The following is a 15,112-nucleotide window of genomic DNA, read 5'->3' on the forward strand; positions in this document are numbered from 1 at the left end:
ACCTTAGAGGCAGCAACGTGGTGCATAACCCAAACGTTCAAAGGCAGTTTCCCTCCCTAATATACTTGAGATAGACGGGGAAGACTGCATAACAGCCCTTATGGAACTGTGGTTGGATGATGACAAGGATGAAGAGGAAACTGGCTCAGCCGTTGCCATGTTGAGAGCCATTGGGAGGCAATAGAAATGCTCCTAATTCCCTATAGTGCACCTTTAACTTGAGGGGACTCCAAAATAAATATTCCTTTGTAACAGAGAAGTTATTCTTTAGGTTTTGAGAAATTTTGAAAACTTGAGTAATGAGCAAGAATTTCTTTATTAAAAGTCATTGTGGCTCAGAAGGTACAGGGGTTCATCCATGTATAACAAGGTTTGTGTCTGTCTGCATGACAGTGTCCTTGAGCGAGACACTGAAATCCAATTTGCTGCTGATGGCCAGACCAGCGCCTTGCATGGCGCCATTGACGTGTGAGTGCGTGTGTGTGAGAGAATGGGTGAATGAGAGGCAAATTGTAAAGCACTTTCTCCGGCAAGGTAGAAAGACAGAAAATCATGCTGGCTGCAGTTCCCACTCAAGGCTATGTGTAATTACAAAGTAGGATTGCTTTGATTTAAACGTCTCCTAACTTTGGAAACTCTAGTCTTCCACACAGTGATTTAAAATGCACAACAAATGTCCTCTCTGCCTTGGGTCTAATGCTTTAGTTAATAAAGCTCTTGTCAAGTGTGGCCTTCGGAACAGAATTCCAAACAGGTCCTATCTTCTCTGGCCCTTATCTCACCGAGGCGTCCTTCAGAGGCCATATAAAGACCAGAGACGCACTCTGTTGCTTTGCCGTCACTGTCGAAGTCAGACAACATGCTGCCTGCTGTTGTAAAGCTCTGCTGTGGAATCTCCTACCCACATCTGAGGAGTCTAACAGGTAAACACCCAATACTCTGAGGAAGGTCGTTTCTGGTTATTCCCTTGCACCGTGTGTAAAACTACTGAGCTTTTGTTTCTTCTTAACTGTTCAATCACGCAGGACTTAAACGCACAGCTGTGGCAGTGATAGGCCAGGAGCTCACACACCTGCAGCGGTGGGGACAGGTCCAACATCTCATTAGAACACATTCTGGATTAAAGCGTGACGGTAAACAAATTATAATAATAATTGTTCTGGTTTCAGAGTGCAGTTGTTGAAAGATTACTCAGAATAATCTTTTGCAGAGCCCAAACATGAAGATGTAAAGCCTGTGCCTTCGAAAGAAGATCAGCTGCTCTATGTACAACACGGCCAAGAAGCAATGAGGAAGGCTCTCTGTATGTTAGAAGACACACAAGGATGGAAGGTTGAGATCACAGAGGTAACATCAGATTGACCTTTTAGCATCTCTGATTGATTAAAGTGTCTTTTATCGCCTCCAATTTTCACCAACCTAAGTGACCGTTGTGTTATGATTATAGACGTCTGCTTGTTCGTTACTCCTTTTCAGAGCAAGGGGGATGAGATCTGCAGCAAAGTGATACCAGGGGCCCGGAAGGTCTTCAGAATGGAGGCGGTCCTGGACGCCAGCGTGGACGAGCTCTACGACATCCTGTTTGTCAGAGTGGAGGAGATGCACCAGTGGAACCCGAGCATAAAGCATATCAAAGTGAGCGGCTGACCTTTGATAAACGGACATTTTATCATCTGTGAAACTGTAAAAATACCATAATAAAAGCTTGAGTTTAGAGGAGATTTATATGTTTTTGTATACGTTTTGTTACTATATATTCAGTTACGGTTTAGTTGTCTCCATATTTTTGTTAAAAGCCACAATTAATATAAGTCATGCTACATATTTGCAGCAAGAAATGTACTCTTACATTGCTAGACCGCTCATTGCATTGCAATCTAGTCCTGCAGTGCACATAGTGTTTTGCAAACTAAGGTGTTCTATTGGTTTCTCTTGTAGGTTCTGAAGCATGTAGGAGCCGAAACAATCGTCACTCATGAGGTTTCAGCCGAGACAGCGGGAAATCTAATTGGCCAAAGGGACTTCCTGTGTGTCAGACACAGTTGCAAACAAAAGTCCAGAGTTTATCTTGGAGGAGCAGCGATTCAGCTGGAGTCCTTCCCACCTCAGGCAGGCTTTGTGAGGTAGGATCCCATGCAGACTGTTTGAACTAGCCGTGAATCATCACATATTAAATAGATATTTCGCAGCTTCATTAAACTCTCTCTCATAATAAACAGCATCTGAGTAGAGTTATCTCAGTCTTCAAGGTGGTAAGATGTCAGAAAAAGCGGACTTCATAAATTCAGAGAAGGGTTTTTGATTTGCGCCAACATTTTAATTTGTTCTGACGGTCGTTCTCAGTACTGGCTAAAATCAGTGGCCTTAAATGTCTGCTGTCATATCTCATGTTTGTGAGATTAAAATGTTTTATCTATCAGGCAGATGTCAGAGAATATTTAAGAATAGAGGATTAGAACCAAAAATTTAAATAAAAGCACGTTTTTATAGCCTTTAAATTTAAAGTAATACCCCGCAGGGCAAATGTTGCAGTCATTCCAATAAACAAGACTACAAGTCTACAGACATGCTAGCAGCTTTGTGCAGAGGCACAGCGGTATAATGCTTATCTTCATTTATAGTATTCGCATGTAACTGTAACATTTGCAAATTAGCACAACAAAAAGTACAGTTAAGGCTGAAGGGAATGTGATTAGTTTTGCAGGTATTAAACATAAAAGGTATAAACCAAAGTAGTCCAGTAGAAGTATAAAGTAGCAGAAAGTGGAATTTGCACATTGCCTTGGAGTCATGCTGCTAGCAAGGACGTATATGACATTAGGGCCGAGCAAATTTGAATTAATTCATATAACTTGATAAAAACAAGAGTGATGAGAACAGTTTTGTGGAGGTTTTAGGTTTGAAATCAATACTAATATGTTATTGACTCGGCATGTTTACAGAGCCGAGGATGGACCAACCTGCATCATCATTCAGGCTCTGGACGAGGATGTGGGAAAAAGTCGCTTCACATGGCTTCTTAATATGGACGTTAAGGTAAATAAATTCATATGTAGTGCATTTGCCAATCCGTGAAGGATAATATCAAATGCATTTGCAGTCTCAAATATGTGCCACATCTATTTATTGCAAGAAATGTGTTTGTGTAATAAAAGAATATTTTACAGATGCACTCCCATTTGTGCAATAAGTGATTTGAAGATGGTTTTCCTATTAGGCTCTTCTTCCGCCCGGCCACTCAGTGAGCTACTTAGATTTCCAATGGTCTGCTTTATGCAACAGACAAACTACTCAAAAACAAAATATCACAAAACACAACCCATCCATTTCAGGAAAGCAATATGCTAAGACGATGTGCAAGTTTCAGATGGAGCTGCTTACTGGATTCCATGGCTTACTTATGTAAAAGTACCAGTACAAATACAGTGCAAAATGTACTTGAAGTATTCAAAGTAAAAAAAAAAAAAAAGGCCAATGTGACTGATATATTATTATACATGACATTTCTAGATCGTTAACACCTTTGCATCAATGGTACCTACAGGTAGGTAGATCAGTCCAGCGGTTCCCAATTCATGAGAAGAGCCACTCCAAAGGGTCACAAGATAAATCTGAGATGATTAATGGGCAGGAGAGAAGAAAAAGTTCTGCTAGATCTTTTTGTAAAATATTGGATAAGCAGCTCAGCCAATCAAATATGGGCATTCTGACAAGTTTCCTGACTCGAGTGAGATGTACACACACCGTGACACACGGGGCAGAGACGAGGAAAGAGATAGCAGAGCAGGACGTTTATAATGTGAGTTCTGAAAGTAAAATCACAGGACGGTCTCCAAATGAGAAAAATGGCCAGAGAGACCAGAGTCATTAGACTCTGACTGGACAGACTCGTATAGGTGAATTCTCCCTACGGGCAGTTTAAAAACAGTATCTGTCTCATTTCGAGCAAACATACCCACTCACATCTGAAATGACGACAGAGATAATAAACCCAAGAGCCCATTATGATCAGAACCCTGACACATTAATTCACTTCACAACAATGATGTTAACAGAGAGGGATAGAGCTGAAACACGTGGTTTAATAACCACAGATAAAGTCCCTGCACACTAATTTCTCTTTTTAGAAGATGAGAAAAATATAATGTTGTGGCTTTTTCACTTCACCCTGAATGAACGGAATTTAAAGCTGCAGGGTAATTCAGGGAAGTTCATTTTTCTAAAATGAATTCTGTTAAGTAATTTATTCTTTAATCCAGCCATTATTGTACTTGAAATGAGAAGAACATTTATTTATGTATTTATATGTATTATTTATAATCCATCCAGTTCAATTTGAAAACTGAGAATAATAATTGTTAAAATATAATTGATGTGTACTTTCTTTATTTGACAGTTGTTTACTACACAGAGATGTTACTACTAGACTTCTTGAATATATATATATATATATATATATATATATATATATATATATATATATATATATATATATATGGCACTAAATAGTGCAAGTTAGATATTATTGTAATGTTCCGGACCTTTGCACGAGGAGATTTTCTCAATCTGGACCTTTTGGAAATGTACTTGAATACCCCTGGTGTAGAAGAACACCAACAAAGTTTGTTTCTAATGGACGACCTGCCAGTCGAAGAACAATCCACTCAGCATGTAAATTAGTACTGCCAATTGGTAACTCTAAGACTTCAAGATGCATAACTGTTGTGTATTATTATAGGACTTTGCCAAAGACAGATGTCCATTTCATGCAACTCTAATGGACAATAAACTATCTGAAATACCATTCAAAATCAAATATTGTTGTGCTGCTGCAGAGATGTCCTGGCCTAAACACCATATTTTACAGACTTAAGAAAACATCTTTGTTTGGATCCCTGCCAAAGTGTTTCAACAAAAACAAGAATAATGTTTCTAATATCGCAGATCATGTCCCAAATGCATTGTCAGTCGAAATAATAACATTTCGATTGTGTTGTTGTCGTTGTTGTTGTTGTAAATCGTACAGCCCTACTTCTTGTAGAATATAATCAACAGAATAAAACATCACAAAGCACATGGTGCAGTGTCAACAATATAAACTCCACAGTGGCTGCAGCCACAAACACAACACAAACAGAGCTGCACCGTTTTTTTAGCACAAAGTGTAGTAGTGCAACGCACGCGGACACAACGCTATACGTTGCCTTGCAACATAGACTGGTCTGAAGAGAGAGAGAGAGTTAGCTACATCACGGCGAGTTTGTTGTTGTTCTCACCTGTGTGAAAGGACTGTGTGAGTCTTGAGCACCGCAAAGTCCTCCTCTGTCTGCTCCAGGTTTCTCTTATCTGCTCGTTCATTGTCAGCAGCACACAATATCCGGTCCATTCCGCCTCTGGTGTCACAGTATGAACAGTCCATTCGGCCTAACTGGTCCCATTGCGCTCTTCAAAGTTAAGCATGTCAGCTACGCACAGCACCTGGTTGGTGTTTGATTTGCGTCACTTGCCAGTTGGTGCAAATACTTAATCGCTACTTAATTGAGCTAGATGTAGGCTAACCTTTTTTTATTATTAATGTCGAGGTACAATGCTAACCTTATCATAACATATTGCATTATACTGTTCACAAACTGCAAAATAATAGTTTGACAAAATAAACTTTCTTTTAAACTGGAGGTGTGGAGATTGAATGAAGTGGACACTATCAAGTTGCATTGTGGGAAATGTAGGATCCAGCATTTTGGAACTTTTCCAAACTTTTTTTTATTTTTGCATTATTTTGCATTTCATTTTCATTATGACTGTTTCATTTGGAGCACTGTGTTACTATTATTTTTAAAAAGTGGATTATGAAACCAGGAATGGTGTAATTGATGAAAACAATACTACATATTACTATTACTCGCTTTCACCAAAATGCAATGTTCTAATTTTGTTCTCAGGGCTGGCTGCCAAAGTCTATTGTCAATCAGGCTTTACCCCGAGCACAGCTGGATTTCACCAGACACCTCCGCAGACGTCTCACAGCGAGCACCACCCTGGGCTAACTGGAGTCAAGGAGACGACCACGCTGCAGCAGCACCCTGTCATCACTCACAGCACAAGATTGGCTGATGGGGGCACGGTGACAGACTGGCTGCTCGGCACAAGGCGGCCCTTTCAGCGAGAGCAGAAATGCCGCCTGGAGGTGACGCTCAGCTCCAGAGCTGGAAGACGGCAGCTGGGTTTATAGGAATTAATGTCACAGTGTGCCACTCAAACCTCAAGATTTCCTGATAAGGAGTCATCACTTGTCTTTTGACACATGACTAACTGGAGGACAACTGTACAAAATTAATAAAGTCCTTGAATGTGCCTATTTTGCCTGTTTTGAATACCACAGCACGACGTAACAGGTGGCTGCTCTCAACTCAAATACAGTAAATCTATATGCCTAAAGTCAGTCAACCACAAAATGGAAGTCAAGCAAGAAAAAGCTGAATAAAACAAGAATGGAGGAAAGGGAAACAACAAGAATCTCGGTTCTTTCAAACTTGTTTTACTTTGTTCTCCATACCACTTAAAAATTCAATAAATATTAACATTTAAAGCTTTCATTACGTATATACAAGAACTATACAATAAACATAATGATGTTATGAACTGCAATGCAGGAATGATGTAACAGTATGACCAACCACAGTCTGTAGACTTACAGCATCGCCTGCATTTTTAACATTGCAACATACTTTCCGCTCAATTCCTGGTTGTTAATTTATTTTCATAACTTGAAATTTACACTATATACATTATCATCTGAAAAAGATATCAGTTACAAAAACATAATGACTTTTTTTTTTTCCTTAAATCTTTTTTTTTTTTGTTTAAAGCGTTAAGTGAGTGTCATCCACAAAGGCAGACAGAGGGCATGCTACAGTGGGGTTGGCCTGTAGACAGTCATGATTTCTTACCAGTGACGATAATCACTGGTATGTTGGTTTGGGAACAAACAACAAAAAAGAGCACCGGGGACAGAGAAGCTATGGCTCTCTGCCAGGAGTGATGTCTATGGAGTCTGGAGTGTGCCACTGAAAGAATTATTGACTTTACAAGTGTCTTATTATAATCAATTAAATACATCTTAAAAGCCATTATCAATTCATTACATTTGCATTTAAATGATGAGGGATGAGGGAACGACTGCCTGGCTCAGTCCAAAGTGAAAACAAAAAATCATCTATCAAGACCTCTAAAAATTGTATTTCTTAATAAAAAGTTAGTTAGTTTGGTTGGCAGCCTCATAGTGCCGACAAGACTCCAGGAAGTCACTGCCCCAAGCTGTTAGCCAAGAGTCAGTGACACCAAAAACTGTTGTTTTTACATTGCTGTTCGCATGTAGAGTAAACAACATGCTATAATTAGCGAGAGTCTTTTAGAACTTTGTAGAGAGTCAGGCTAATTGCTTCTCCTTACTTCCAGTCATAATGCTAAGCTAGCTCCATAGTTAATGCACAATTATGAGAGTGGTGTCGATCTTCCCAGCTGTTATGTAATGCACTCTGCTGCCACCGTCTGCTGAGCCATGAGTTTCTGGTGCTGCTCTGTGGGTTGGAAGTTATTTAGGTGACATTATGAGTGACAAATTAGTAAAGGGAACAACAGAAACTGCTATATAAAAGCTTTAAAAAATATATTTTTGCAATTTTATTTTAAAATTCTACTAATTCTTGAAACAGAATTAGAAATTAAAATGATCAATCTGTCAATGATCAATCGCGTTATTCAATTCATCATTCAAATTAACTAATTAATAACTTAGCAATATATTAATTAATTGTAATTTAACACCGGCAGGGTCTACAACTGTTCTGGCACACTCTAGTCTCCATATCTGACACGTGCACCTCCAAAACCATGGCCTTTGACCTCTCCTCGCATGTTCACAATACAAGTTCAATAGTAGTTCTAATGCACTTGAGAAAACAGGATTACGCAACTGTACACAGATAAAAACATGAATGTAGCACTGCAGTCATCACATTTTGAACACGCCTTGAAGTCGTTTTAGTTTACAGCACCAACTTTTTTTTCCTTCCGTTTCATATTTGAAGCACAGAGGGCAGAGCGACGCTGCGCACAGATCACTGGAGTTTTGATGAGGTAACCATCGCTGGTCTGGTTCTAAATTCACTGGCATGGAAAAAAAAACAATCTTTGCAAAAAGAGAAAGACAACATCTGCAGCAAGACCGCGAGTCTATCAGATGCTGCGAAGACAAAGCTGATGTATGAGACCGTCACACTGAGCAGCACGTTCACAACATCGCTCACTGTTCATTGCTGAGCTGACAGGGTTCTGTGACTCGAGTCCCTCTCGGATCCTAAATTGTCCCTTCTTGACCTGGCAGCGACTGGGCCTAAAGTGCTGTTTGGACTGTGCTCTTTAGAGGCACCTCCACTGGAGTCTGCTGAGGGCCGCGGAGGCCCTGGAGGTAGAAGAGGCCCTGGGTCTTTCCCAGCTGTGAGGTGGGAGTCGCTGGTCGGACCCTGGGGCAGAGCAGCACCTGTGGATGGCGAGGCTTCAGCAGCGGCGGCGGTGGTTGGCACCGGGGCGGTAGACCGAAGCCGCCTAACGATAGCTTTAGTGGTTTGCGGCGTGCTCTGGGTCGTAGCGGGTAGAGAAGCCTTGGGTAATACACGGTGAGAAGGAACGGAGGTGTCAGGTTCAACTGAGGCCACTTGGGTGTTATGGAAGTCAGGAGGATGTGTGGCGAGGTTTTCTTTCTTGTTGCAAGACTCACAGCAAAGCTTATTATATCCAGGGATGGAACAATATCGAGCAAGAACTTCCATTTGACAGAAAATGGATTTATCCCCGAGACATGGCTCATCTAGTGATAAGAGGGGAGAGTCACCAAGCAGAATCAAAGAAAAGATTTGTACATTTTGATCAAACTGAATTACATATTGACCTACTTGAAGAGATTTTGTGGACAGGGTTTTCAGGAGCCCTTTGGTGTACTGCTTCATCTTTTGTTGTGGAGTTTTCCATTATTCCAACGGTGAGAGGTGACCCTGGCTGTCCTGTGGAGGTCAAAATGAGGCAAAAAATATTCCTAAATGAGACATTAAACAGCAGCCACGAAACCCAAGAAAAGCTCTTGACAACCTCTTGCTACTTTAAGAAAACAGAGCCGTCTTTTTGGAAACCTGTAGTCAAGCTTGGTACGGCACAACCTCGACATCTTTGTGTTTTTGACAAAAAAACACTACATGTTCCACTGTGCCGGGACATGGAAACACTTTGCTGGCTCTAACATCTTTTAACAGGAAGCAAAATGAAAAAATCTGCAGAAGCTGACATTTATCTCAGTTTAGACAGTGTCCGTGAGGTATTCAAAAGATTCTTTGTCCTTAGAGGACATTAAAGACAGAAAGTGTAGTTAGAGCAGCTGGTGGGTTCATCATTCAAACTTGAAAAACATAGTCAATCACATAATGTTTATGTAGCTGGCATCCCAAGGCGAATATGACTTAATATTGGTTGATGCAGTAGACGCCGACCACCCACAAGTTCTTCATAAGAAAATATGGATTAGAAACAAGGAAATTACTTGAGAATGAATTTATTCATAAGTAAGTTTATTTGGATCTTACCTGAACAAGAAAGTAGATTGCAAATGAGGACTGTTTCCGGCTTCTCGCCCTCACATTCTCCGATGGTGTTGTCGCTGGCCTTGCAAACCACCTGCCTTTGCTGAATCCCTTCGCCACAGGTCACTGAGCACTGTAACACCACCAACACACACACACACACACACACACACACACACACACACATAGACACAAACAACTTAACTTGAGATGAGGGAATGATTCATGACACTGTCACAACTCTTGACAACCACACGTGGAGTCTACCACATACACAAATTAAATCTTGATACATGCAGTTAGAAATTGTGCAGTTATAAAAACTCAAATTTGCAGATCATGTCCCCAGGTAAGCTAAAAATGGGAAATGGGAAAACTGCAAAATGGATTTAAAAACAACAGTTTTAAGGGGGCAAGATATACTTAGTAAGAACTAATGGCTACGTAATAATTAGTTTGTGTGGCCGCTTTAATTATAAATATATATATATATATATATAATGTCTAAATTGCCACTTTGTAATCTTAGAAGTTTGAACTTAAAAAGAGCAACTCCAGCTTGCTAACTCACCTGAGACCACGCCCCTGTCCTCCACTGGGCGGGGCATGTGGTGTGGTTACAGGGCCTCCTCGTCTCCAGCCGATCCTCGGCGCAGTGTTTGCTGTGGACGGGCCTGTTGGTGCCGTTGTGGAGCGCCTGCATGCACTGCACCACCCTGGTCTGGTAGCCGAGCTTCCCGCAGGTCTTACTGCAGGGACTCCACTCTTCCACCACCCACCTGTCAGCACAGCAGACTCTTTTGAAAAAAGTTTTGTTGCCACACAGCACTTACTTAAATTCTATTTCAGGGTGGTCATTTGGAGCTGAAGTCATTATTACCACTTTTAATGCTACTCTAGCAATTGAAATAATAACATCTTTAGCTGGAAGGCACTTACGTGGGCTGGCTGCACTCTTGGACATTGCAGCGTTTGCGGATGGGTTTGGGCTTTTTGCTGGTTTCACAAAAGTTTCGATGTACCAAACGGCTGTCACTCTTCCTCCTGCATCCATATTTAGTGTACTGTATGCCTGAAAGATGGAAAGTGTACAGACTTAATCTTCCAGCAAGATTATACAGACATATATCAGAATCTGACATCTTAAATACCAATAATTATTATTATTATCAAACCTGTTGTCAATTAATTTTCTATGAATAACTCAGTGACTTTGTCCACTGTTCACCAATAATAACATGTTGAAAAAAACACCAGAATATATTCATTATTGCAGTTTTCTCGGCACACGCCAGGTAACAATGTGCAGCTTTAATTGCTTTGTTATACATATATGTACCGTACACTCACTGACCTCCCCCGCAGGGTTTGGAGCACTGAGACCAGCTCTTCAGTGCCCACTCGTATGTGTCTAGTTCAGCCAGAAGGACATTGTTGTTGGTAATAAGCGGTAACAGGTCCTCATGTATGATATACTTATATGTCAGGCTTATCTTTGTGTCTTCTTCCCGGGGAATGACCTGCAACAAAGTCAAGTTAATTAGAAAAACAATGAAACTCTGGAAAAGGCCAAAGTAAAGAGTGATGACCCTGTTCAAGTAACACTCACCAGCACTACAATGCCTTCATGCAGAGGACCAGTCGTTTTCAGGATCTCCTTCGCACCATCGAGAGAATACTCCCACTGTAAACCAGTCTCGATGAAGGTCTTTGTTTCAGCGTCTTCACTTTTTGCATTCAGTATAAAGTTTCCAGTAACTTGATTCTTCACAGCTGTCAGTAATGAGCAAAAGGTTATGTGTGTGTGGTGAGAAAGAATGTGTGCACATCATGTAGTTTTTAGCTAAAATCTAAAAAATGTAACAGAAATTCTTGATGACCCCCCCCCCCCCCCTGCCAAACAACCTCGAAGATTTTCCTTTAAGCAGGGAACGGGCCAGTATGTATTTTGAGATGTTTTGCGCTGTGGCTAGCCAACGGTAATTACTCCAAGTTGTGTGTCATCTCTTCTTCCCATGAGCTAATAAAATCCAGAGAGGAAATGAGTGGAGTAAAGAGGAGAGGAAGGGTTTGGGCTGGATGCCACCGTGAACCCGACTCATCATCGTCAGTCGTACAGAGAGCTTTTCCAAGATCAATAGTATGAGTCTGTCACTCTCAGACGTGAAAACCTTTTAGACTTCCGGTCTCATTACTCATGACATATTGGTTTCTACAGCAAATTGCATTTAAAAGGCATTTGCACAGCAGTGTAGCTTTTTATTTGTTCATGTTATGTGCATTAATTGCTCTGACATATATAATAATCCATAGGGAGAACAAAAAAGTGGTGAAAAGGTTCTCACATTTATGCTGTTCATTAGATTCGACGCAATTCAAGACACAGCACTCCCTGCTAAAGGTTACAGTAAAGAAAAAAAAAAAGCTGCTATAAAAAACGTTTTTTGTATGCTTCAGGGAAAGGGAATTGTTAGTTCTTCAATTAACAACAACGGCAGAAGTGTCAAATTCAGATGTGAAAACACAGGCGGTGTCAATAGAAAGTTACTCTTGCACCGATGTGGATAGAAGGGTGAGTGATTTTGACAACATTTTAGCGTAAAACAGACAATTCTGTGTAACAGAAACACAAACACCACAGGGGGGCATCCCTTCTGGCTACACACATTGTATGTTAATTATGTATGGCCTTATATTCTGGCATTCGGTTTAATCTCTTAAACACTTTTCTCATGCTTAGAATTAGAAAACACTTATTTCAGTGCCATAATCTAAATGAATTTGGAGTTTTTCACAATCAGCAAAAACAAAAAATAAGTCATTCAAATAAAACGTATTCAGTCAGTTCACTGTATCAGTGTGATGGGCATTGTGGCACCCAACAGTGTAACACAAAAAAACTGTGATATATTCCACGTCCATCTCCATGAATGACTCGTCCCCTTTGACCGCCTCCTATCTGACTCGTTGACCGCTTTTGCAAGACGTTCCGTCTTTATTCCTGTGACAGTACGGCACTTCCCTAATGGCACATTGCTGGCAGGTGCAGTATTACTTATTATTTGCCCCATTCTGAGAGCAGATCTTTAATCTCTGTGTTGTGAAATTCTTTTTACTCTTGGGTAACTCTTGGGTAATGGGGGGCGTCAGTTATGCCTATGAACAAGTCTCACAAACACTCACCGACTCAGGTGGCATTCATCAGATGATTAAAACAAGCAATATACGCCATGCGTGTGCATTTAAGAGGGTTTGGTGAGTCTGACCGAGCGGTTGTACAATACGGTTTGTATTGCGACTTGGCTGCAGTAGATTGAATTGACTCTGTGTGAGAGTTCAAATCCATTGTAATTGCTGTGAATCCACGCTGACTACACCTGCTGTCCTTCACGAGGGAGCCTTTCGGAGCAGCTTTCAAACTTAAAGAGCATATTTGACACTCAAAAGATAGATTTTTAGTTGAGTATTCCTTTAAGAGTGCCGGTGAAGAGCAAATGTGTTCTTATGAGTGGTTCTTGCATGAGAATCATAGTTTTTTCAAATATCATGATTTTAATCCATTGTGGTGCCCTGGTCAGATATCTCAAACAACAAGCTGTTTATGTATTTTTGTGATTTGGGTGAACTGAACCTTTTCGTGTTCTTATTTATTGAGCACAGGAGTTGAACTTGGGGACCCCGTGCTCTGGTCTGTACCAGGCAATGAAGTCATACAGCTGTTCTTACACAGTAAAAGACGCAGCAATTACAATCATGTGATGTGGTCATAAACACAAAAACACGCTCACACACTAACAAGACATTATGTAAAATTAGGAAAGAACTGCTGTTATTCACAAACCAATTCTGTTGCTTAGCACCAATAGCATCATGTGTTTTTTTCACGGTTGGAAAAAGATGTGTGACACACTCACCAATTATATGAGGGGACGTCTGATTCTCCTCGATAACAATGTGGCGGGCTCCTATTGGGATGTCGAACATTTTCAGCATTCCTAACAAGACAAAGAGACACGGAACAGTTCAGCCGGGAGCAGGAGCTCATTCTGGGCTGTAATAGCAGCCAATTATTTATGAATCGAGACAGAAAGTTTTGCTCCTTTGTTTTGGTTACCGGCTGTGTGGTCAAACATAGATGAAAGGGAACATGGGTTGAAGGCCTCTGGATTAGTTATTTTCATCTTAATAGGTAACTTGAACTGACTAATAACTATAGAAATATCTGGAATTGGTCCAGTATTGAGCGCTCTAGACAGCAGCAGCATTGTAATCTATTGGGGCAAACTCGCACCACCATTTACGTCCACTAAAAAGTGCTTCTTTTTGCCATGAAAGGCTCAGATTATTATTCTAAGTGTCTGACATTTGGGAAAGAGTCTCGCTCAAGGAGAAGGCAAGTTCTGAAATCTAGCAAGATGACACACAGCGTGAACGGCTGAGCGGAGTTTAATGTGTTGGAGTACAGAAAGCTTGGCTTAGCGTTATTTAAAAGATCTTCAATGTCATGGCTGAGTATTTAAGTTATTCTGACAATGCAGATGAGGTCTTAGAATTCGATGGCCACTCAACCGGGTCGAGCAAAAGTCCTTTCCATAACGCTGTCAGACATTTATAATAACCATCCGAGCCTGAGTCAGTGGCGAAAAACAAGCTTTTGTTGAACACAACGTGACATCAACACTGCTCACTTTCCCTCGAAGCTTGTTTTGCAGCGCTATCCCTCATTACTGGACAACTTCAAAAATTGTTGCCACCATTAGTTACTTAGACACATAAACATGGGAAAATATCATCCAGGTTGGAAAAATACCGAAGTTACCCTTTATATTGTGTCATCTCATATAATAAGCAGAGTTGCTGATTTCAGCACTGGCCTGCCCACGTAGCTGATAATTACCATTCTTTTTGGGCGTCTTGGTGAGTGTCAGCTTCACGGTGCGACAGTGGGAGTTGTCCCCCTCACACACTCCACATTTGTCCTCTTGTTTGTAAGAGCCGACCTCCTTGTCGCAGCCTACATGCTGTGAGGGGGAATAGCAAAGACAGTCAATCAAAGCGCCTGACTCTAATGTAGGCTGAGGTTAATCCACTGGGAAAATGATGCCATGGGAAAACGCTGCGTGCATTTGGTTCAGAGGTTTAACATGATGCATATTGGAAACAAATCCAGACATAACAGGAATGTAGCCAAAACAAGGAGCGGCCGGGTCTGCAACAATAAAAGTCTCAACTTTATGTCCAAGGTGAATACGGAGAGGAAAATAATGTCTGTGTGTGTTTGTGTTAGAAAGAGTTAAGCAGATATTGAAACTACAAACTGCATGTAGTTTTAGTTTAGACGTACCAGACACTCTCCTCGGGCGCACACGCTGAAGGGCTCTGAGTAGCTGCAGCGGGTCCCATCGTGCATCACCTGGTTCATGAACACCACCTCACCAGTTTCCTTTGACTTGCAGCTCATCTCACATTTCCGGGCCTCT

The 15,112-nt window shown here is 41.0% G+C and overlaps 2 protein-coding genes across 2 annotated transcripts in view; one reads left to right on the forward strand and one right to left on the reverse strand.

The window, feature by feature from the left end:
* Positions 1–859: 859 nt before the first annotated feature.
* star2 (steroidogenic acute regulatory protein 2) lies at positions 860–6,047 on the forward strand (the record flags this gene model as incomplete). The annotated part of the gene is made up of 7 exons (XM_079183033.1): positions 860–923; positions 1,026–1,133; positions 1,211–1,347; positions 1,477–1,635; positions 1,939–2,123; positions 2,943–3,036; positions 5,943–6,047. 7 exons carry the CDS (start codon positions 860–862, stop codon positions 6,045–6,047), a joined length of 852 nt encoding a protein of 283 aa, XP_079039159.1.
* A 475-nt stretch (positions 6,048–6,522) lies between these two features.
* The window catches only part of adamts14 (ADAM metallopeptidase with thrombospondin type 1 motif, 14), a 38,987-nt gene continuing 30,397 nt past the window's right edge, over positions 6,523–15,112 (reverse strand). Inside the window, exons 13-22 of the mRNA XM_079182037.1 lie at positions 14,977–15,110; positions 14,530–14,653; positions 13,547–13,627; positions 11,242–11,405; positions 10,987–11,152; positions 10,572–10,704; positions 10,204–10,411; positions 9,636–9,765; positions 8,955–9,062; positions 6,523–8,869 (exon numbers count right to left, since the gene is read on the reverse strand). Coding sequence (XP_079038163.1) covers positions 8,313–8,869; positions 8,955–9,062; positions 9,636–9,765; positions 10,204–10,411; positions 10,572–10,704; positions 10,987–11,152; positions 11,242–11,405; positions 13,547–13,627; positions 14,530–14,653; positions 14,977–15,110 — 1,805 coding nt within the window. The 3' untranslated portion in view covers positions 6,523–8,312. The remainder of the gene's footprint in view (positions 8,870–8,954; positions 9,063–9,635; positions 9,766–10,203; positions 10,412–10,571; positions 10,705–10,986; positions 11,153–11,241; positions 11,406–13,546; positions 13,628–14,529; positions 14,654–14,976; positions 15,111–15,112) is intronic.

Source organism: Pholis gunnellus (assembly GCF_910591455.1).
Source record: "Pholis gunnellus genome assembly, chromosome: 21".
Classification (NCBI taxonomy): domain Eukaryota; kingdom Metazoa; phylum Chordata; class Actinopteri; order Perciformes; family Pholidae; genus Pholis; species Pholis gunnellus.